This window comes from Peromyscus leucopus, chromosome 3 (assembly GCF_004664715.2).
Source record: "Peromyscus leucopus breed LL Stock chromosome 3, UCI_PerLeu_2.1, whole genome shotgun sequence".
In the NCBI taxonomy this organism is placed as follows: Eukaryota; Metazoa; Chordata; class Mammalia; order Rodentia; family Cricetidae; genus Peromyscus; species Peromyscus leucopus.
In genome coordinates this window covers 104,180,126-104,203,658 of record NC_051065.1, presented here as the reverse complement: position 1 = coordinate 104,203,658, position 23,533 = coordinate 104,180,126, and the positions used below count along the sequence as shown (strand labels likewise).

General features: G+C 43.9%; 1 protein-coding gene across 1 annotated transcript in view; it reads left to right on the top strand.

Moving 5' to 3' along the window:
• Rab7a (RAB7A, member RAS oncogene family) overlaps positions 1 to 23,533 on the top strand; it is a 59,766-nt gene that overhangs the window by 29,994 nt on the left and 6,239 nt on the right. The window contains exons 2-5 of the mRNA XM_028854140.2: positions 7,846 to 7,906; positions 11,475 to 11,601; positions 21,206 to 21,424; positions 22,172 to 22,300. Coding sequence (XP_028709973.1) covers positions 7,854 to 7,906; positions 11,475 to 11,601; positions 21,206 to 21,424; positions 22,172 to 22,300 — 528 coding nt within the window. The 5' untranslated portion in view covers positions 7,846 to 7,853. The remainder of the gene's footprint in view (positions 1 to 7,845; positions 7,907 to 11,474; positions 11,602 to 21,205; positions 21,425 to 22,171; positions 22,301 to 23,533) is intronic.

The window sequence follows — 23,533 nt, the reverse complement described above, 5'->3', positions numbered from 1 at the left end:
GCGCATGACTTGGAAAGCTTCTTTCTGCCTTCCTGCTCCCTTACCATTACCTTACAAGCAGCATGTCACAGATTACCTCTGGATAGCACCACACAAGCTCCTTAGGCCAACACAAAGGGATAGTAGTGTTTAAGGGCACCAAGACTGACTTGTGGAAATTAACAGCAAAAGCCTTCTGACACTTAGTTCTTTTGTCTAGTAACTGCACGCCAGCTTGCCTCTGCTCTCCATCATGGCAATAAGATAGAGAACCATGAACAGAATTCATTGCAATTTGATGGGGCGGGCAGGGGAGTTGCCAGATAGTGTTTAGATCTCATGTAATCTTCCTAGATTTTGCTTTCTTCTTCTTCAGTCAGCCCTTTAAGGATCATGGGCCACTGAGCAAAAAGAAGTAGTATTTCCACCTGAGGCATTTAGTCACTGGTGGAGTAATTGCTTAGCATGTATGAGATCCTGTTAGCATATTTTGAGCACTAGCATCTCCAAAAATAAAATTGGTTCTGCTTTTTAAGGGAGAGCACAAGGAGCAGTTATTAATATTATCTTGCTGCTTCAGACACTTTTTTTCTTGTCCAGACTTATCACCCAGCCTTTTTCTCATGATGACTAATAGACTTAAGATCTTCATTTGAATAAGAGTAAACAGCATCACAGTCCTTAGTAGAGCTGGAAACACTCAGGGCAGCCACCTAAAAATGTGTGTCTAAAGGAAGAAGGTTCTGTGCAGGACTGTACACTATCCACAGTGTTAACCTAGCTTTCTTCCCCCCCACCACTGCTAGGCTTGAAAAGTTAGCGTGAAAGAAAGAATTACTTTAGGATAGTGTGTGCCCTCCCCTTTTTCCTGGCCTGCCACTCAAGGTGGTCATGAGTCCAACATGATAGAAGGTAGAGTGGCTTGGTGTCCAGAGCATCACTTCTCTCAGGAGAGCAAGTCTGCTTCAGGGTACATAGTGAGTGGGACTGGGGAGGTGTGTGAGCTTACTTACTTGACAGTAGATATTGGGGGTTTGGAGTGAGGCTTAGTTGAGAAGGGAGTTGTGAGGTTTAACTTCCTCTCAACATGGTCATGTTCCTATGCCATGGTTTGTTGCCAGCTTTGATGAACCTACATCCCCGAGCTCTTCTCCACCTCTCAGCTGTCTCCTTTACCCTCCTGGCAATCAGCTTTCAGGATCTCACCCTTAGTCTTGTTTTCATTCCAGACCCCTGCTCCTTTTTTCTTTTCTCTCTCTCTCTTTTTTTTTTTTTTTTTTTTTTTTTTTTTTGTTTTTTTGAGACAGGGGTTTCTCTGTGTAGCTTTGTGTCCTTTTTTCTTTATATTTTTCTTTTTCCTTCTGTCCTTTCTGGGAACTTTCCCCATACTTGAGATGGATTAACCAGTAAAATGTCTTGAAGCGCCTGCCCCCTTTAAAATTATGATGTATGTATAGAGAGGTCAGAGGACAATCTGGGTGTTGATCATAGTCTCGGTTTGCACAGGTCAGGGTAGCCTATCTAAGAACATTCAGGGATTCTCCTGTCTCTGCCTCCCATCTCACCATGGGACAGTGGGATCACAGATATGTACTAGCTACCACATTTCGCTTCATGTGGCTCTGAGGATTTGTACGCAGGTCACCACAGCTGCACTGCATTTACCCACTGAGCTTCCCGAACTCATTTCTGACAGCGCCAAGGAAGGAGTGCTTCTTCTCAAGAATTGCACACCCAGTGTTGAGTCTGTCTGTCCCTGCTGGCATGTCCCCGCCTTTGCCGTGTTCTGTTTGTGCTGCCTGTGTCTTGATGGTATCATTTGACTTCCCAGGTAGCGAGCCTCTAGAAGGCAGCTCTTTCCATCAGTTTTCTTGTATATTGAACTGTGTGTTTGAGGAATGCTGGTGTTTCCAGCTTAGCATAAGGTGGTAAAACCCCAACACAAACAAGCATTCCTTTGGGTGAAACTTAAATCCCAAATAATCACATTATCCCTTTTTGGAGACAGGCTTTCATAATACAGCTTAGGCACCCTTGACCTCACCATGTACCCAGGCTAGCTTCAAACTCATGATCATCCCATTTTTAACCACCAAACGGTCCTGCCAGCAGAGCCCTACACTTCTTGTGCTCTTCCTGTCAGTCAGGGTTACCGTCCAACTCTCTTGTTCCTGGATGCTGTTTCCTCCTAGCCTCCCCTTATTCTAGTGTTATCACCTCTTATGTCAATAGCTTCAGCCTTCCCCAGCATTGGGCCTTCATGGGGTAAGCATCTCTAGACTGTGGTTTCAGGACTTTCTCGTGGCCTGCAAGGCCCCATAGGATGTGTTAATGGGCTGCTTGATTTTTGTTTCTTTCTCTGATGAGATCTATCAACATGCTGTTCTCTCTGCCTGAAAGACTTATTGTTATCTTTTTCTACTCTAAAGTAGAAACCAGGCTCACCTGGTTCTTCTATAGGAATCAGTTCTTGAAGCTGTCATAACTGCCTTCAGCATAGCTTGATTTTTAGTCTACATGTGAACATACAGTTAGTATACAGAGTAACAGAGTTCATTAGAACATTTTCCTACATTGTTTTGTTTGGTGTCTCATTCCCATCCCCCAGTATTTTATGTCTGTGTTTGGTGTGATTTCTGCCTGTAGTCTAGTGCCACTTTTTGTGTTTGATAATTGTTTAGTGTCTCCTTACTTACTCCTCTGTGTAATGGCACCTCTGACACTGTCCCCCTTCCTTGCCCCACCTCCTGCAAGCATGAGGAAGTAGCCTTACCTGGATTTTCTTTTCTTTTCTTTTTTTTTTAAAGATTTTATTTATTATGTATACAGAAGAGGGCACCAGATCTCATTACAGATGGTTGTGAGCCACCATGTGGTTTCTGGGAATTGAACTCAGGACCTCTGGAAGAGCAGTCAGTGCTTTTAACCTCTGAGCCATCTCTCCAGCCCTTACCTGGGTTTTCTTAACCCTTAGGTTATTATTCAAAGTGGCCATTGTTATTCCTGCTCCCCAAGGACCAGCTGACATCTGTCCCCAAGTAATCTTCACCATCATACTTCCCAAACCAGGTGGTAGACATAAATTCTTTATTTTATTTAAAAAATTATGCATGTATTTTGTATATGAGTGCTCTGTCTGCAAGTATGCCTGCATGCCAGAAGAGGATGTGCTGTTGAGGTTACCCTTTAATCACTTGTTTTTTTGTTTGTTTGGTGTTTTTTAATATTGAGGCAGGGTCTCACTGTGGAGCTCTGGCTGTCCTAGAACTTATTATGTAGACTAGGCTGGCCTTGAATTCACAGAGATTTGCCCACCTTTGCCTCCCAAGTGCTAGGGTTAAAGGCATGTGCCACTATGCCCTGCTCTACTTGGCTTCTTAATAGTGATCTATCAAGGAATCCTGGGTCCAGTTGCTTCTGCTACCGCACAACTCCCTAGCAGTGCTTGGAATTAACTGATGCTGCTGTTGAAGTCTTCTGTCATTAGCTCCTCAGAATTAAAAATCCAAATTCATATTTATATTTTCTCTTTCCCCTATCAAAACCATAACAAGTTTTCACTTAAAACATCTCTTTAGATAGTACATGCTCGATGCTTTTCCGGGAGCCAATAAAGGCTGGTATCACCTGTGCCTCCTGAGCTTCGTTGGTAAAAAGCAAAATATACCCTGGTTAGTAAGTTATGCTGGGACCCAGCAACGTGTGCTGTGTGTGTCCTTCATGGGGGAAGGGAACTTTTTCCTTTAATGTATAAGTGTGCTCTGCCATGAGGGACTTTCATGTCTTTTGGGCCTAAACCAAATGCTGAACGAATTCTTGAAAGAACTCCCACTGTTAATGCCCACTGATGCCTGTTGGTGGCATGTGGAAACTGGGTGAGTCTGAATGGAAGATCTCTCCATCTCTGAATCCTTCTCCAGCTCTTGCTGCCTCTCAAGGAAAATTATCCCACAGACAGAAAGAATTCAGAAATATTTTTCTCTCTCTTCTCTCCCTCTCCCCTTCCTTGCCTCTCTCCCTCTCCTTTAGGTGCTGAGGATAAAGCCCTAGGGCCTTTGTATGGGCTAGACAGATCCTCTTACCATAAAACAGCATCCTTAGTTCCAGAGACATTCCTTACATTTCTCCTTCCACATTTTTCATATATCAACAACATAGAAGAATCAATATAAGAAAATTGAATGCTGGAGACACTGTTTGCTGTTGTGGTAATTTGGTGGCTTTGGGACAGCATTCCTCTGCAGTTTCCACAGTTTGCAGATAAGAAAGTGACTCAGGTTGTCTCCCTTCGCTGCTGCAGAGTAGGCATGTTAGGTGCTTTGTGGCACTGCCTGTGAGTAGAGACACAGTGGGAAGGAAACAGGGGTCAGTATGCATGAGCAGAGCCTGAGTGTAGTTCTTCCTTTCTGATACTCAGAGAGGCTGTTAAGAAATCAAGCTATGACCAGGACATGTGGCACACACCTGTAGCTGGAAGGTTTCCTGTGTTGCAGCTGCTCAGACCCAAATAAACATACAGAGGCTTATATTAATTATGAACTGTATGGCTATGGCCTATGGCTCAAGCTTCTTGCTAGCTAGCTCTTATAACTAAACTCAGCCCATTTCTATAAATCTATATGTCGCCACATATTCTGTGGCTTTACCTGTGTGCCATTACATGCTGCTCCCTGGACGGCAGGATGGCGTCTCTCCAGCCAGCACTCAGGAGGCAGAGACAGGCTGTGGGTCTCTTGTGAGTTCAACATAGTGAGTTCCAGGACAGCCAGAGCTACATGGTAAGACACTGTCTAAAGACACACATACACACACACACACACACACACACACACACACACACACACACACACACACCGCCGCCCAAATAAAAGAAAGGAAATCTTTGCAAAACCTCTCTTTTTAATCTCTTTCTTAACTCTGCCCCTTAGATTCAAAACTTGCCCGCTGGCATAGTGTAATCTCCATCTCCAAAAGTGATTCTAGACCTTAAATGAGACTGTAACCTTGCTTAGTCACCCCGGGATGGGGAGGAATAAGTAAGGCTCCGTAAAGAATGTATGGTTTAGGGTATGACAGGAGGCTTCAGCTCTCTTACACAGCCTGTACCCAGCACTGGCCCATTTTTTTCTGACCAGCGCAACTGAGCTTAAGAGGTGCTGTCTTCATAGAGCAAGCCATGAGCATGGGGTTTGGGTAGTGAGACTAGCCAGACCTTCTCTGATGGTTGCTCCCCCCACCCCCAAGACAGCGGTTCTCTTGTAGCCTTAGCTATCTTGGAACTCAACTCTGTAGACCAGGCTGGCCTCCATTTCACAAAGATCTGCCTGCCTCTGATTAAAGGGATGTGCCACCACTGCCTAGCTGATGATTGATCTTGATTACCAACTTCATTTGATTGAAAGGCACTTAGGAGATGTATAAGGCTTATCTTTGGGTGTCTCTATGATGGCATTATTACATTTATTTTATTTTGTGTATGTGTGTGTGTGCATGTCCCAGCATACATATGGAGGTCAGAGGACAGCTTTCAGGAGTTGGTTCTCTCTTTCCAACCTGAAGGACCGGGGATTGAACTCTGGTCATTAGGCTTGGAGGCAAGTCCCTTTACCTGCTGAGCCATCTCACTGACCCAATAGACAATTAAGTCAGGAGGCATTCTTTGAATGTGGGTGGTACTGTTCCATACCTTGGCGCAGGGTTGGAGGGTAGCTTATGAAATAAAGGACAAGGAGGAGACCTAGTGGTACAGACTTACTTGCTGTATACTTTCTGGGCATCATGAGGTCTCGTTTCACTCCACACCCTCCCTGCCATGATGTTCTACCTCCCTGTGGAACCACAGTCTTGGCAACTGCCCTAATGCCTTTGAAACTGTGATCTAGAGTAAATCATTTTAAGAGGGTCTCCGTTTTTGTCACAGCAAATAGCTTTCCATTAGTTCATGAGTACATACAGTACTCAACTAGCAAGTAGTAGTTTGAAACCTACTCATTTTCTGGTAAGTCACTAACTGCGGAGCCCTTTTTTTGTGAATTGATGACGGTTTGGCAAGTGCTGGTGAGGTTAAGCATTTTGTACATTGTATGGGCAGGGGAAGCAAAGGCCCCAGAGTTGCACTGCCAGGTATTGTTCATCTGCTAACTAACCCTGTGTTTGCTCATTCTTTACTTGGCACTAGGCACAAAGAGAGTAAATTGTCCTTGTGGAGACCATTAGAAAGGGGAGACTATAGATTGCATATATACAGATGTGTATAAGTGCTTAAAAGCAGCAAACAGTAGTTGGGGGAAGGAGTGTGGTGTATAGTGGGCTGTCTTAGATCATGTCCCCAGATCATGACAGAGACTTACTGTTAATTATGAATGCTCAACCTTAGCTTAGGCTTGTTTCTATCTAGCTTTTTTTTTTTTTTTTGAAACTTAACCCATTTCTGTTAATCCTTGTGCTGCCCTGAGACTCGTTTACCTCATACGTACTGTCCATCTTGCTTTCCTGTTTCCTCTGTGTCTGGCTGGGTGCTCCCCCCACCCCCCCACCAGTCACGCCTATCCCTCCTCTGCCTAGCTATTGGCAGTTCAGCTTTTTATTAGACCAATCAGGTTCCTTAGGCAGATAAGATAAAACAGCAACACATCTTTACATAGTTAAACAATTATTCTGCAATACAAACAAATACAGCACTTCTTTATATAATTAAACAAATATTCTGTTCCACTCCGGTGGTGTGTCTTAGTTAGGTTACAATTCCTGTGATGAAATGCCACGACCAAAAGCACCTTGGGGAAGAAAGGGTTTATTTATTTTTATTTATTTATTTGTTTATTTATTTATTTATTTATTTATTTATTTATTTATTGGTTTTTCGAGACAGGGTTTCTCTGTGTAGCTTTGCGCCTTTCCTGGATCTCGCTGTATAGACCAGGCTGGCCTCGAACTCACAAAGATCCGCCTGCCTCTGCCTCCCGAGTGCTGGGATTAAAGGCGTGTGCCACCACCGCCCGGCCCAGGGTTTATTTTTTATTTTTTTTTTTTTGCTTATATATCTCAATTCATAGTTCATTGAGGGAACCCAAAGCAGGAACTCAAACCAGATGGGAACTTGGAGGCACAAGCTGATGCAGAAGCCATAGAAGATTGCTATTTACTGGATTGCTCCTCATGGCTTGCTCAGCCTGCTTTCGTATAGAACCCAGGGCCACCAGCCCAGGGTTGGCACCACACACAATGGGCTGGGCTCTCCCACATCAATCACTAATTAAGAAAATGGCCTACAGACCTGCCTACAGCCTGATCTTATGGAAGCATTTTCTCAATTGAGGTTCCCTCCTCTCTGATGACTCTAGCTTGTGTCAAGTTGACATAAAACTAGCTAGTACCAGTGCTGCTTGAATAAAGTGGTTCCTATCCAGGTGTCATGATGTAGGCTTTTAATCCCAACACAAGGGAGTTTGAGGCCAGCCTGGTCTATGGATTGAGTTCCAGGCCAACCAGAGAAACCTTGTCTTGAAAAACCAAGAATAAAAAATAATAAGTACAAAAGTGGTTCACTTGCTTAAGCAGTGAGGCAAATCTTCACTTGGGAACTCTTGACTCTGTTTGGGACATTAATCCCAACTGATGATGTGAGGAATGGATTCAGCATTTGAGAGAGGGGGAAACATCTTCATCCTTGCAGCTCCTGCTCAGCTGTCTAGGCTAGCTCAAGGGTTCACGGTTCTGCTAAGGATGTGTTCTCCTCGTCAGGATCCAGGGGCAATCTGAGTGAAGGCTGGGGCTCTTCTGGCTGAGTAGAGTGGCAGTACAGGAGAGTGTCTGCTCTGGTCTTTCCTCGGCTCACCTGTGCTTTTCTTATTCTTCTTCCTACAGCTTAAAGGATGACCTCTAGGAAGAAAGTGTTGCTGAAGGTCATCATCCTGGGAGATTCTGGGTAAGTAGTTCTCATGAATTCGAGCTCACAGATGGGCTTGAAGCCTCATCTTCACTGATTCCCATGAGTGACAGTTCCACATTCTGCTCTGGGCCTTACTGTTGGGATATAGTAAAAATTTGAATTCCTTTGGTGTGTATTTTTGTTGCTTGGTTTTTGGCATGGGTGTGTATGCATGTCCCTGTATGGGTGTGTGTTTTCATGTGGAATACAACCCAGGGCCTTGAGCATGTTAGGCATGCACTCTACCACAGCTATATCGCTGTCTCTTTTAATATGTTTCAGTTTGGGGTTTTTTTGGGACGGGGGGGGGGAGGGGAGGTCTGAACCCAGTAAATGATAGTCATTTTTCTGAATCCTTTTCTATACCATCTGGCTAGACTAGGAAGTGCTGGTCTCGTGATCTCTTATTGCCAATACCTTGCCTATGCAGATGCGGATCTGCCCGCATGTGCATTAACATCTCCCTTCTGTGCCTGACCAGTTATATGTGAAAGAGGACCAGAATCTAGTATTTTGTTTCTAGATCATCCACTCACCAAGTATGAATTCTTCAATGGCTATTAAGATTGTCTAGTTGTGGGGTGTTGAGTTTAAACGGGGTCTGATCTTGTAGTTCTAGCTGTCCTGGAATTCATTGTGTAAACCAGACTGGCCTGAAACTTACAAGAAATTAGCCTGCCTCTGCCTCCCAGTTGTTTTCTATTACAGTTTTCAGACTCAGTTTCTTATGTGACTCAATGACAGCCTTGCTTCACTGAGGATTTGTGTATAAAATAGTAAGTTGGCACATGCCTGTCATCTCAGCTACTTGGAAGGCTGAGATGGGAAGGTTACTTAAGCCTGGAAGGCTGAAACCAGCCTAGGCAGCATAGACCCTGCTTCTGAAAAAGAAGACAATAAGAACATGCAAAAAAGCAGGTGGTATGCTCCTCTAGTTTAAAGTCCCTTTTTTTCCTTAAGAGTCAGGGATTTATCTGTCTCATTTGGCCTATTTGAATTGCTTAAGGAACCCTTGAACTAGTGTTTTCTTGTCCTGCAGCTGTATGCCAGTGGGGTAGAGTGTAGGGCTAATGTCTCCTGCCCAGTGTTGTCAGAGATGTCTTAGTCCTTAGATCTGTGCTGACCAAGCTTGTCTGAAAGGAGTCTCAGGGACTTGGATCCATTACCGATTCTCCCCTGTGAATTCTCTCGAGCTTCAGTACTGGGGAAGGAGCCAAGGCCTCAAACGTGAAGTCAGTGGTCAGCTATTGAACTACACCCAGCCCAGCACTGCTGCCTTGGGCCGTGTGTTCGTCCAGGTCTTCTGAATATGTATTTGATTCTTTGTGGAAAGCCATGGACAAGGAATGCTTTAGCTCTGTCTTTAGGTTGCATTACCTTGACCCTACCCTTACCTAACCAAACACTTGGTTGGTGTGTTTTCTTAGTGAAAAAATTCCTTCAGAGGAACATCTTTGAGTTGTTTTTTTTTTTTTTTTTTTTTTTTTAAACATTTTATTATTACTGTGTGTGCATGTGATAGAGGTCAGAAGACAATGTGCAAGAGTTGTTTTTCCTTTCACTACAGGAGTTCTGGGAATTGAATTGAGGTCATCAGGCTTGTCAACAGGTACCTTTACCTGCTGAGCCATCTCACAGACTGTTTTATTGTGCTTTGTTTAGGCTTTATTTTTGAGACAAAATATAAGTGGCTCAGATGACCCTTGAATTCATATGCAGCCCCGTCTAGCCTCAAGCTTCCAATCCTGTTAGCTCACTCTTTCAAGTGCTGAATTCCAGTCATGTGCTTGGAGGAACATTCTTTTCTAGCTGGCTACTGATGCTTTCTGCTGTGTGTCAGCTAAGTCAGTGGCTTCTTCCTGGTATTACTTGATCACAATGAGTAATACACTAAACACCTGAGATTACAGTGGTGGGTTTGGAATAATAGAGTGATCTTATTATAGAACTTTGTTTTAGGAGTATATATCTGCCTGCCTTCTGGAAGGGAAAAAAAAATTAAATCTAGGTTCTACCATTTGAGCTGCCTGTACTGAAACTTAGAAGCTGTTCTGTATATGATGAACATCTGTACTGTGGGTTCTTTCTTGTTTTGTGTTTTTGTATTGTACTGCTGTGCTGGAAACAAAGGGGCTCTGCCACTGAGCTAATCCCTTCTTCCCCTTGTTGCACAAATCCCAAATGGTCTTACAATAAAATAACCCGGAGCCAGATATTGGGGTAAATGCTGAAAGATCAGAGAGACAAAGGAACAAGTCACTAGGGAAACTTCTCACTACTACCGAATCCTCAGGCTGAATGGAAGGCGAGATCCTATCTCCATGAATCCTCTAACTGAAAGCCTCTGAGTCCTCAGCTGAAAGGCTTTATTTATTTAGTTCCTGTCTCCTCACGCCTTATATGCCTTTCTCTACCCAGCCATTTCACTTCCTTCTAGTGCTGTGATTAAAGGCGTGTGTGCTTCCCAAATACTGGTAGCAAAGGCATGTGATTCCCAAATACTGGGATTATTAAAGGTGTGTTCTACCACTGCCTGGCCCTGTTTCTCTCCTAGACTGACTCAATCTCATGTAGTCCAGGGTGGCTTTGAACTCACAGAGATCCAAACAGATCTCTGCCTCCTAAGTGCTAGGATTAAAGGTGTGTGCCACCACTGCCTGGCCTCTATGTTTAATCTAGTGGCTGGCTCTGTACTCTGATCCTCAGGCAAGCTTTATTTGATGTACAATATATCACCACACCCCCTGTATTTGTTTTTATTACATTTTTTTTTTATTTTACATGGGGGGGTATTCATTTTGTTTCTGTATAAGTGTAGGGGTTGTACATATCCTGGTGCATGTGTGGAGGTCAGTATAATTTGCAAGAATCCCCACACCAGTGAAGCCTGGGGGTTGAAGTCATGTTGGGCTTGTCAGTGCCTTTCCCTGATGTTTTAGTTCCTTTTCTACTGCTGTGATGAGACACAATGACAAAGACAACTTACACAAGAAAGAGTTTACTGGGGGCTTACAGCTTCAGAGGGCGAGTCAGTGACCATCATGTTGGGGAGCATGGCAGCAGGCAGGCCTAGCTCTGGAGCAGTAGCTAGGAGCTCAGATCATGATTTGCAGCTACTAGGCAGAGAGTAGAGATTCATTTGAAACCTTAAAGCCCATCCCCAGTGACATATCCCTCCAACAAAAAACCAAGTATTCAAATATATGAGCTAATGGGGGCCTTTCTTATTCAAACCCCCAAACCTGCTGAGCCATCCTGGCAGCCTCTCCCCCTGCACTATCCCAGGAAAATACCAACTTTCTAGTATGTGATGGTAGGGTGATTATTGATGCTACCCTTGGCTGAGAGGGAGACACCTGGTCTCAGTCATGACAGACTGGTTCCTTTGCTTTGTTTTGTTTTTCAAATTGCAGTACTGGGGGTTAAACCCAGGGCCTGTGTGTCAGGCAAGCACTTTACCAACTGAACTCTCTCTCTAGCCCAGACAGGTTGCTTTTTCAGTTGCAAGTGCAAGTTGATTTCAGTCCCTTATCTGTCTTAGACTCATGGTTTCCTCCAATTTCAGTGTTGGAAAGACATCGCTCATGAACCAGTATGTGAATAAGAAGTTCAGTAACCAGTACAAAGCCACAATAGGAGCAGACTTCCTGACCAAGGAGGTGATGGTGGATGACAGACTTGTCACCATGCAGGTAAGCCACTGCAGAGCTGCTAGCCTGACTGTTTGCTACTGCATCTTCTTAAAAATGTATTCCTTATGTGTGTGTCAGGGGACAACTTTGTGGAGCTGGCTGGTTCTTTCTACCTTTATGTGTGTTCTAGGGATTGACTGAAAACACTTTACCTGCTGAGTCCTCTTGCAGGCACAGCTTATTGAATATAAGTTGTTTTTCACATCTAACTGTTGTAGGTGGACTTCTCCTTCCCTCTTGCCAGTTCCCAAATAACCGACATGAGACTCAATTATGGATGCTTGGCCAATAGCTCAGGCTTATTACTAACTAGCTCTTACAACTTAAATTAACCCATTTATATTAACCTAGATTCTGCCACGTGGCATTTACCTCTCTTTCATCTTGCACCTTCTGTTTCTTCTCTGTGTTTTGCGGGTGACTCCTGACTCCACCCTCCTTCCCAGTGTCCTTAGTCTGCTTTTCCTGCCTAATCTTATCCTGTCCAGCTCTTGGCCAGTCAGCTTCTTTATTAAACTAATCACAATGTCATTTACAGTGTACAGAAGGATTATTCCACAGAAGCTTGTTTTCTTCCCTGTTTCTCAAACCTACTGTAACATTCAAAGAGTTGTTATATAAAATAAAAGACAACCAGTTTAAACTTGATTGGAGGCATGGTAGGGATGGAGTCCGGGGCCTCATGCCTGCTGAGTGCACATGTTCACATGTTCCCAACACTAAGCTAGACCGCCAGCTCTAAATTTGAATTTTATATTGCAAGACAACTAGGAATTTTTGTAAAATTTAATTTAGCTGGGTTTATTTGTTGTCTGGTTTTTGGTGGTGGTGTTTTTTTTCCCCCTAAATTTAGCGACAAAATGTCTTCATTTTTCTTTCTTTCTTTCTTTCTTTTCTTTTCTTTTTTTTTTTTTTTTTTTTTTTTTTTGGTTTTTCGAGAAAGGGTGTCTCTGTAGCTTTGCGCCTTTCCTGGAACTCGCTTTGGAGACCAGGCTGGCCTCGAACTCACAGAGATCCGCCTGCCTCTGCCTCCTGAGTGCTGGGATTAAAGGCGAGCACCATTATCACCTGGCCCTCCCTCCCTCTCTCCCTCCCTTCCCCTCTTTCCCCTCCCTCCCCTTTTTCTTTTAAGATTGGTGCTGTAGGGTCTGTCTGTCTGTGCAGCCATGACTGTCCTGGAACTCATGCTGTAGACTAAGTTGGCCTTGCATTCAAACAGCTGCACTTGCCTCTGCTGGAATTAAGGTCTTGAGCCACCGTTCGGCTTATCTTTTAGTCTCTTTGTCAGTGCTTCAGGTCAGAAATCTTTGTGTGCTTCCTAACGTCTCACAGCAAATATAAAGTGCATTAGGCATGCAACTTGGTGCACAAGTGCAGGCAGACACACACATAGCTAAATCCTTTTTATAAGGTTGAGTCCTGTTAAGCCAGTCTGCTGTTTTCATGTGTCTGCTCAGCTTCATGCCCCAAGTGTGTTAGTGGTCCCAATGAAACATACTTTTTGAAAATCTTCATTTTATGGCTATACACTTTTTGTTGTTGAGGCATTTTGTGTAGTGTGCACACGTTCTTGTGGAGAAACACTTTTAGAAAAAGAATCCCAATTTTTGTCTTGTCTTCTGGTGGTCCATCATGCCCCTTCAGGTAGTTGGTACAGCAACATCAAACTAGAGAGACAAGAGATTAACTTTGAATTTCACATTAGATCTTTGAGTTCTACATTAAAGCTAAGGGCTGACACCCCATATTTTATTTTTTTGGTGTGTGTGAATGCAAGTGCATGTGTACCAGGTCATGAGTGTGCAGGTTAGAAAACAACTTCAGGTGTTGATCTTTACCTTCTTATCCTCTCCCCCTAATTTTTGGGTTTTTTTCTTCCTAGATAGGATCTCACTTTGTAGCTCTGGCTGACCTGGAACTTGCTGTATTGACCAGGCTGGCCTTGAACTCAGAAATAATTGACCTCTGTCTGCCTCCTGAGTGCTAGTATTAAAGGTGTGCACCATTATAGCCAGCTTCCACCTTGTTTTGAGACAGGGTCTTTGTTCTTACTTTCTCACTCCATGTGCCAGACTAGCCTTCTGAGCTCTCGGGAATCCCTGCTCTCTCGTCCATCCCCCTGGTGTATTGCTGTTATTGGAGATGCTCCTCCAGTGTGTCTGCTTTATATGTGTGATGAGGAGCAGAAATCAGGTCCTCATTTAGGACCCCATTTTGTTTTTTAAATTTTATTATTTTTATTTTTTATATTTATTTATGTGAATTGATGTTTTACCTGTATATATGTCTGTTTGAGGGTGTTGGATCCTCTGGAATTAGAGTTACAGACAGTTGAGAACTTGTCATGTGGGTATTGGGAATTGAACCTGGGTTTTCTGCAAGAGTAGCAGTGCTGTTAATCACTCGCTGAGCTATCTATCTCTCCAGCCCGTCCTTTTTTCTTTTTTTAAAGATAGTCTTTCATTTAGCCTTTTATGGGGCTTGGGGAACCACAGGGCTCATATAAGTCCAGGCTGGTCTCAAACTCTGTAGCAGAGGATGATGGCCTTGATTGTTTGATCTTCCTACCTCTGCCTCCTGAGTGTTGGGATTATGGGCTGCTGCCACCACACCTAGCACAAAGGTAAGAACTCTTAATTGGCTCACATTTTAGGGTAGAGTTAATGTAAGTCAGCCTTCCCCAGCCTACCCTTAGGCATCTGGAGATTTTCAAAACACCTGAGTGAAAGTTAAAACAAATTTGAGAAAAGAAATTTCCAGATTATAGGAACAAAGAAAGTGAAGCTATGATAGGCTCAGAGGCTCCTGCCACTGGAATGGGTGTAGATGGACTTTCTTTGGATCACCAGCTCCCAAATAATGACATGGAGACTTAATTATGAAAGCTTGGCTTTAGTTTATGCTGGTTTCCAACTAACTCTCTTTTTTTGTTTTTCGAGACAGGGCTTCTCTGTGTAGCTTTGTGCCTTTCCTGGATCTCTCTCTGTGTAGACCAGGCTGGCCTGTAACTCACGAAGACCTGCCTGCCTCTGCCTCCCGAGTGCTGGGATTAAAGGTGTATGCCACCAGTTCCCGGCCCAACTAACTCTTAAAATTTAAATTAACCTGTTGCTGGAGGGCTTCTCTCCAGGTTCCCCAAGCCCCACAGTCCCACAATCCACTTATAAAATAATCACTCAGATGCTTATATCACTTATAAACTGTATGGCTGTGGCAGGCTTCTTGCTAACTGTTCTTTTATCTTAAATTAACCCATTTTTATAAATCTATACCTTGCCACGTGGCTGGTGGCTTACCAGAGTCTTTACATGCTGCTTCTCCTGGCGGTGGCTGCAGTATCTCTCCTCAGCCTTCTGCTTCCCAGAATTCTCCTCTCTCCTTGCCCCACCTACTTCCTGCCTGGCCACCTACTTCCTGCCTGGTCACTGGCCATCAGTGTTTTATTTATATAGAGCAATATCCACAGCATTAACCCATTTCTATTCATCTGCGTTCTGCCACATGGCTTGTTACCTCTTCATACTGTATGTCTGACTGTCGGTCTCCCCCTCCCCCCCAAGTCTCTGGGGAATCCCCCTCACCTCAGATTCCTCCCAGAGCTCCTATCTCTATCCATTAGTCCTGACTCTCCTCTCTTGCCTAGCTGTTGGCTGTTTAGCTCTTTATTAAACCAATCAGAAGGTTTCTTAGGTGGAGGAGGTTAAACAGAGACACATCTTCACGGTGTACAGAAGAATTATCCCACAACAGATGGGATGATTTTTAAGTTTCAGCTGTGAAAGGACAGGAGAAGTAAGTTACTTCTTAACCATGTGGGGAGCTGAAGCTGAGAAACACACACTCCACACCACATGGTCGGGCCTCAGACAGAATGTAAAAACACGACAGTGAGACAGGCCAAAGGCATGGCAATGGGCTTGAGGCAGTGCCCCGTTGTCCACATGTCCACCTGTGTGGGGCTTGCTCTGGGTGTATTTAGGGAATGGAGAACTTGGGATTGAACCTAGGATCTCTGCTGTTGGCCTCTGTCCCAAGATCTTTTTAAACTAGTGTCTTGAGACAAGGTATCATTTAGCTTCCCAGGCACTGACCTTGAACTTGCAGATCTCTTCTCAGCCTCCCCAATAGCTGGAATTAAAGGTTTGCCTTCCCAGATCCAGCTTCATATGTGTAGAATCTAAGTTTATACTCTTCAAAGAACAGGACTCTATCTTGAAGAATTTAACAGAAACTCGTATCATTCTTGACAAAAACCGAGATTAGTTTGTGGGACAACTTAAAATTGGAGTGAGAAGATATGCTCCTGACCATATGCGGAAATCATATGCCACAAGAAATCTTCACAATGACTGTCATTTTTTAAAAAATGGGAATAGAAACCAGAATGGAAAAAAAAAATGCTATTAAAAATGAGGAATGGAAAAGTCAGAACTTCAAAAACTGAAAAAACAACATCAAAATAAGTAAAAGACACTGAAACTATAGAAGCCCAGTAAGCTGCAAAGGTTGGGCAAGGTTTCAAAAAGAACCTGAGACTGTCTAGGCATAGTGGTGCATGCCTTTGATCCCAACACTTAGGAAGCAGAGGCAGGCAGATTTTTGTGGATCTCCATGAGGCCCGCCTAGTCTTAGTGAAAGAAGCTACATCTTAGTGTATCCAGAGCTACATAGTGAGACCCTGTCTTGGAAAAACAAACAAAAGGAACCTGAGATTGCAGGAAACTAAATGGTAGCGCAAGAGCTCCCAGAAATAACAGGTGACTTGTAGGAAGGGTGGCTAGGCTAGTGCTCTCCACAGCAGCAGCAGGGGTGGGAGAGAATGGGTGCTAGCTCAAATGCAGGAGCTGGACTGGGGTTCTGTGGTCACAGGTTAAGAATTTAGATCCCAGCCACACTGCTGCAATAATGCAATCCAGGGGGTCACAACTGTGGAGACCCCCAGGGCAGAAGGTCCAGGAGAGGGTAGGATGAGTTAGTAGCTTTTGAGTGATGGGGCAGAGTCTGGAGTGGGCGCCACATATTTCTCAGCTTGTAGTAAAAGATAAATAGAAAAGAAGGAATCACAAAAAAAGAACCCATTGGTGACCTCCTTGGTCTTAGAGAGTACATTTTACATTTAAAAAGGAGCCAGGTCTGGTTTCACAGGCCTACAATCCCAGCTAGTTCAGGGTCATACAGGCCAATTGATATATTTTTTTTTTTACAGATAGCCTAGGCTGCCCTCAAACTCTTAGAATTCTTTTGCCTTTTCCCCCCAAGTGTTAGGTGTGGGGGCATGAATTTAATAGAGGAAAATAATCTTGCATCTACAGAGAAAAAAATTAAATAGGCAATATAGATTTGAAGAGAAAAATTAATAGAACTTCTACAACTTTGGGAATTTCAGTTAGCAGTAAATTAGACATAGCAGAAAGGACCAACAGAGAAAACTGGCAGGAAATGGAGTGGAAGGCTGTATGAGTCACCACCACTTGCTTGATTTTATTTTGTTCTGGGCTTTACACATGCCCAGCAAGTATGATTTCCAGCACAGACCCACTTTTAATCAATTTCAGGAGGAATAAGAGATTACGCTGGGCAGCAATGGTGGTGTATGCCATTAATCCCAGCACTCTGCAGGAAGAGGCAGGTGATTCTCTGTGAGTTCGAGCCCAGCTTGGTCTATAGAGCGATTTCCAGGACAGGCTCCAAAAGCTACACAGAGAAACCCTGTGGGGGGGGGGGGGGAGTGAAATTTGCCAAGAATTTCCCAGAACTGACATTGCACCCATTCAGAGATCCAGAAATACCAACTTCCCAGGAAGGATAAATAAAAAATGTACATGAATGACATAGTAATACCCACTCTCAAAAGACTAAAGAGGAACCAAGGAGAGTGTGGCCGGGGAAGCCAAGGAAGGAGCAGCCGTGCAGTTTGCCAGTTAACCCTCTGTAGCACCACAGGCACAGCAGCAGTGGGTGTTGTCTGAAAGGCCTGGGCAGCAGGTTGTTTTTAGAATTCGAACTCTGGATACTGAAAGCACAGGTTCTTTCTCCTCCGGCCTCCATGAGTGCCCCACCATAAAGACACACAAGAATAAAACACACCTAAAGGCATAGAGCTAGAGGAGGAAGTCGGTCCGTGATAGAATGCTTGCTGTGACACATGAGGCCTTGGCTCTGTCCCCAGCACTGTGGAGCAAAGAAAGCATAGGTGGCTTCCCTTGGTGTCTCCTCAGAATTGCCCAAGACACTTCCCCACCCAGATGAAGGTGGGTTTCTTCTGTACCCAAGAATCTAACCAATACATATATGTCTAATTCAGCTGTTATTTGGTTTAAAGGGACTTATTGGGAAATGTTATCATTTTTACTATTTTCTACAGAGAAAATATTTTACTGTTTAAAATAACCCTGGACTTTTAAATTATAACCTGTCTTTATGTTCAAGCTATCTGTATATTATTTCTCCTGCAGTTGTACATAAAATGTTTTTACATTTAAAAAATACTATAGAATTGTATTACATGAAATATATAGAATATACAAATTTGTAGAGACAGAAAGATTAGACGTTATCTCCAGATGGAGAAGAAATATAGTGCAATGATTTCCTAAGTACAGAATCTCTGTTTTTGTGATGGAAAAGTCCCACAAATGGACAGTAGTATAAAAACATATCATGAATGTAATAAATCAATACAATTAATGTAATTAATGAATATCATAAATATAATTATTGAATGAATACTGTAAATGTAATCAATGAATACCACAAGTGTAATTAATATCATGAGTGTAATTAATGAATATCATGAGTGTAATTAAAAAATAAATTAAAAAAAAAGTGGTTAGGACGATCCTGGATTCAGTCCCCAGCACAACATAAAACTGAATGTGGTGGTGCTTCCCTATAATCCCAGCCCTTGGGAGCTGCAGGCAGAAGGATCAGAAGTCTAAGGCCACCTTTAGCTGCAGAGTAAGTTCAAGGTCACTGTGGGCTGGAGAGATGTTGAAATGTTTTAAGAGCTTTTTTCAGAGGACCCAGGTTTGAATCCCAGCATGCACAGTGGTATACACAACCACCTGTAACTCTAGTCCCAGGGAATCAGATAATCTTTTCTGGCCTCCTTGAACACCAGGCATGCACGTGGTACACAGACATACACGCAGGCAATAATAATAAAAATTTTAATTAGAAATAAATTGTATAATAAAATTGATTTGTCATGTCTACATAGAATGTAAGGATACCCTCCAGTATAACTTTAAATAATCTCATGTAAGCAGTTATTAGACTGTGTCTAGGAATAATGATAAGAAGGGAAATCCATAAATGCCTACTAAAGTCATGGCCTCTTGTTAGTTGGATCCTCAGGTGTGGCCCACATTGGGTCCTACTGTATGGAAACCAGGATTTGGGTTACGGGTTGTGAGGTCCAGTGAAGAGCAGTGGTGGCTGTGTTTTACCATTTGTATTTCTGATACTATTAAGGAAAAAGCTAGGAGTCAGCTGTTGGTGAACACTCAGGAACTTGGCCAGCTGAAATCACTGAAGCAGTGGTATTGGCACAGACACAGAAGGCCATGGGACAAGCCATAGGCACAGGACCTTGCTGGGAACTCTGAGGACAGCTTCTACTCGGACTGGAGTGGAACCTGCAGGCAAAGTGGCTAGAGGCTTCAGGGCCTGGGTGAGGTGGAAAAACATAAAGTAAAACTGTTCAAATGAGCCGGGCGGTGGTGGCGCACGCCTTTAATCCCAGCACTCAGGAGGCAGAGGCAGGCGGATCTTTGTGAGTTCGAGGCCAGCCTGGTCTACCAAGTGAGTTCCAGGACAGGCGCAAAACTACACCGAGAAACCCTGTCTCGAAAAACCAAAAAAAAAAAAAAACTGTTCAAATGTAAAGTAGAGGCTGTTTTTGACCTTTGACATTTAAAGTGCAGCAAGAACAAGTCATAAAAGATCAAGATTATATGAGACCACATTAAATCAAATACCTAAAGAAGGTGATTTCCGGAAAGCCAAAGAATCACTGAACAGGAGCACATGCTGGCGGGCAGCCTGTGGTTAAGTAGGCAGAATGGCAGCCTGTGGCAAGTGGCAGGTCACAGAAAAACCTTAATGGCCTAGAAGCCTGACTTCAGGGATTGGAGTAATGTCAAGGTGGCTTAAGAGTATTCATTGCAACCCTGCATATGAGGATGGATGGATGGCCAGGGAATAAAGTGCAGAACAATAAGGCCGTGGGTACTGTTAGCTGTTAACTTTGGATATGAGAAAAGACAAGGGGAAAGAGATTTACTGCAGAGTACTATTGGTGTAAGACGTTTCTTCAAGCCATTTGATTTCTAGGGAGTGAGGAAAATGTGTCATGGGGTAGTGTCTTATGTGCATGTATGTCTCTGCGCCATATTGCTGCCTGGAGTCCACAGGAGCCACAAGAAAGGCATCAGATCTCCTAGAATTGGAATTACAGATAGTTAGGAGTTGCCACGTGGGTGCTGGGAATCACACCCAGGTGCTGGGAAGCAAACCTGAGTACTCAGGAAGAGCAGCCAGTGCTCTTAACTGCTGAGCCATCTCTCCAGCCATAGGTTTACTCTTAAAAAACAAAATAAAACATGAAAAATAAGTACAGTAGCAGTGTTAATACTTAGCAGGTGGTAGAATGTGTACTTAGCATTCATGAGGCCATGTGTTCCTTCTGTAGCACCCTCAAAAAATTATATCAGAGCATTGGATAGGTAAATATATGGGTATAATTTTGGAAATAAGAAAAAACATTTCACTTGGGAATCTATTATATAGATGAGCAGTAGAGCGTGTCAGAGTCTGCAGTGCCCTGTGTTCTGTTCTCAGCACCACCTTCCAAAAATACTCAGTTAGAAAATTTAAAAAGGACCATTTGGCGTAGGGTTGTAGTCTTTTATTTTTTTGTTCTTGACAAAAATGAATTGTACTTTTTAAGTTTGAAGCTAAGATAAATTTAGAAATTTGCCAGGAGTAGTGCCTCAGTTTTCCACTTGAGTTTTTTTCTTCAGTTTTTGTCTGCTCTGTGTCTTTGAATTCCTTATACTGTTTGCACCTCAGTTGAACATGACCCTGTAGGACAGGGTCTATGCTGAACCAGTGGGACCTGCTGCTAGCTTCCACTCTGTTGCTCTCATCTCTCCAGATATTTTTTGTAAGGATTTTTAATTAATTTTGGTTTTGTTTTGAATTAAAAACAAAAACCACTTTTTGATTAAAGAATTAAAGATTGTTAAAAATCCATTGATAGAAATATTGTTTTCATTAGTACTCCTTTATTTCTACTACCTCTAGAAAAGCTTGTGGTAATGCATACTTGTACTCTCAACACCCAGGAAGCTGAGGCAGAAGGATTGCAAGTTCAAGGCCTGCCATGGCTACATAGAGCATTCAAATAAAGCACAATAATCAAGCCCTTAGGGAGTTCACCGAATACCTAAGTCTTGAGGTTGTAACTTCATTTTCTGTGTACATACCTGAGAGAAGAGAGGAAGCTCGTGTCAGTCACTCCCTCCTCTAAATGTGTGTGCACACACATACACATCCACACTACCCAGAATCTCCTGGAGACCAGGTGTTTTGTTTCTTGTAGATATGGGACACAGCTGGTCAAGAACGGTTCCAGTCTCTTGGTGTGGCCTTCTACAGAGGTGCAGATTGCTGTGTTCTGGTGTTTGATGTGACTGCCCCCAACACATTCAAAACCCTTGACAGCTGGAGAGACGAGTTTCTTATCCAGGCCAGTCCCCGGGATCCTGAGAACTTCCCCTTTGTTGTGTTGGGAAACAAGATTGACCTTGAAAACAGACAAGTAAGTGCTAACATGAAAGTTACCCCCACAGGCCCCTTCTCTAATACCTTGGAGTTTGGAGGGTTCTCTTCCATGCTTAGAGTAATTTGGGAAGGTGCTGGTAGCAGTGCTTGTCACCCAGTCCCCCAGCTGACCCTGGCCAGCTTTGATGTGAGGCTATTGGTTCTCAGAGCCTTTATTCCTTCCCTCTCTGTACCTTAAAGGAAGGAATTGGTTTTCTCGCTTCACAGTGGAAGAATGCTGTGGGCCTTGAGTCGTGTTACTCAGCTGTGAGTCTACCCAGCATTTCTGTTGGAACATAGTTAATTTTAGCTCAGCTTATTTCTGACCATCTCTTTCCCTTTCCAGATTTTGTCTCTGTTTCTTGGCTGGGGCGAGGGAAGGAAAGATCTAAGGGCTGAGACCTGCAAAGTCTGTGCCACTTACCATTTCTGCACGTGGTCCACCAAGATGAGTGAGGGGAAATGGAATTGTACCAGAGCTTAGCCATGGACCCAGGAGAAATCACTCTCCACCTCCTGGGATTGGCTTGGTCTGTTGCACACTGCTAAAAGCCACAAAGGTCTGGCCATGGTCCAAAATAGTTTGGATCCCTCACGCAGGCGGCAGAGTGACCAGACCTTCAGGTCTATAGGCCACACTCATCTTCATTCCCAGATCTGTTCTCTCCTGTGTCCCTGTCCTGGGGAGGACTGAGTCACTCATTGTCCACTGTTCATGTCAGTAGTGTCCTCCTCCCTCCTGTAGGTGGCCACAAAGAGGGCACAGGCTTGGTGCTACAGCAAAAACAACATTCCCTACTTCGAGACCAGTGCCAAGGAGGCCATCAATGTGGAGCAGGCCTTCCAGACAATTGCTCGGAATGCCCTTAAACAGGTGGGTCTCCAGGACTGTCCAGCTGCGGGATGGCCCTCTGGTGATGTCTCATGTTCTTTCCTAGATGCCTTTCTTCCCAGGCTGCAGCTGGGAAACCTAGGGTGCTTCTCTAGATGGATAGGTCATGACATATTCCTCCTCCGTCCTTAGGAGATCCACGGGTTTATTAGTTATCTAAAAAGACATAGGGCAGAGCTGGGCTTGGCTTGGTGATAGAACACTTACTTGAGATACGGAGCATTCAAGGGCAGCCTAGTGCTTGAATAATGAGTTCCAGACATAGTGAAACCTTGGGGGACAAAACAGACATCCTTGTGAAGGAGCTGTGGGCTTGTTTGTTCCTGGGCTTTATAGGAGGTCAATGCTTCTAGTTAATGAGATAAACCTGAATCAAATCTTAGTTGCCACCTAGTCATTCATGTCTGGGCTTCCACCTCTCACCTGCAAAATGCAACACCAGCTTTGAAGGGTGAACGTAGTAACCTGACTTAACTCTCAAACCATGAAATGGCTTTTTTCTGAGAGTAGTTTTGTGCGTATACTAGTAAGAAATACAAGAAAACTGTCAGGGAACCCAGAGCTTCCAGCTACTCTCTTCTGTGAGAAGATACCGTGTGCCAAGGCAGTAGTATAGAGGCTCGGCCGGTGACACGGGCCTGTAATTCTAACTATTGCAGGGATGCAGAGGCAGGATGGCAGATTCAAGGCCAGCTAGGACAATATAGTAGTACTGGAAGTATAGCCAATCTAGAGTGTTTGCTTAGCATATGCAAACTCCTGGGGTTTGTCACAGTCTTAGGGGGGAGTTTTTTCAAAAGTGTGGGCTTGCGCTACTGGCACTTTTGAGGGCCATGGTAAAAACATAAGCCACAAGGCACCATCATCATGTGGCATTACAGAAAACTCTGTGTCTCTGCAGGGACGCCTGAGGCAGGTGGTAGCTGGGAAGTCAAGACAGGTTCCCTTCATCTCTAGGGAGCTGGGTATCAATGCACTGGTTCTCAGCAGTGTGGGTGGCAGAGACTTGGAATTAACTGTTCCAGAGGCAGGGGTCCTGGCTTAGAGGGCTGCACAAAGTGCCTCCTGACAGTGGTGGGCCTGTCCTGGTAGGACAGTTCACCCAAATGCCAAGAAAGCCCCCCAGAGAAACATGCTTTCTTCTGACATCCACCACCCCAGTCTCCCCTCCCAGCATGCATGGATCCATGTGGAAATGCAAACACATGGAAAAGT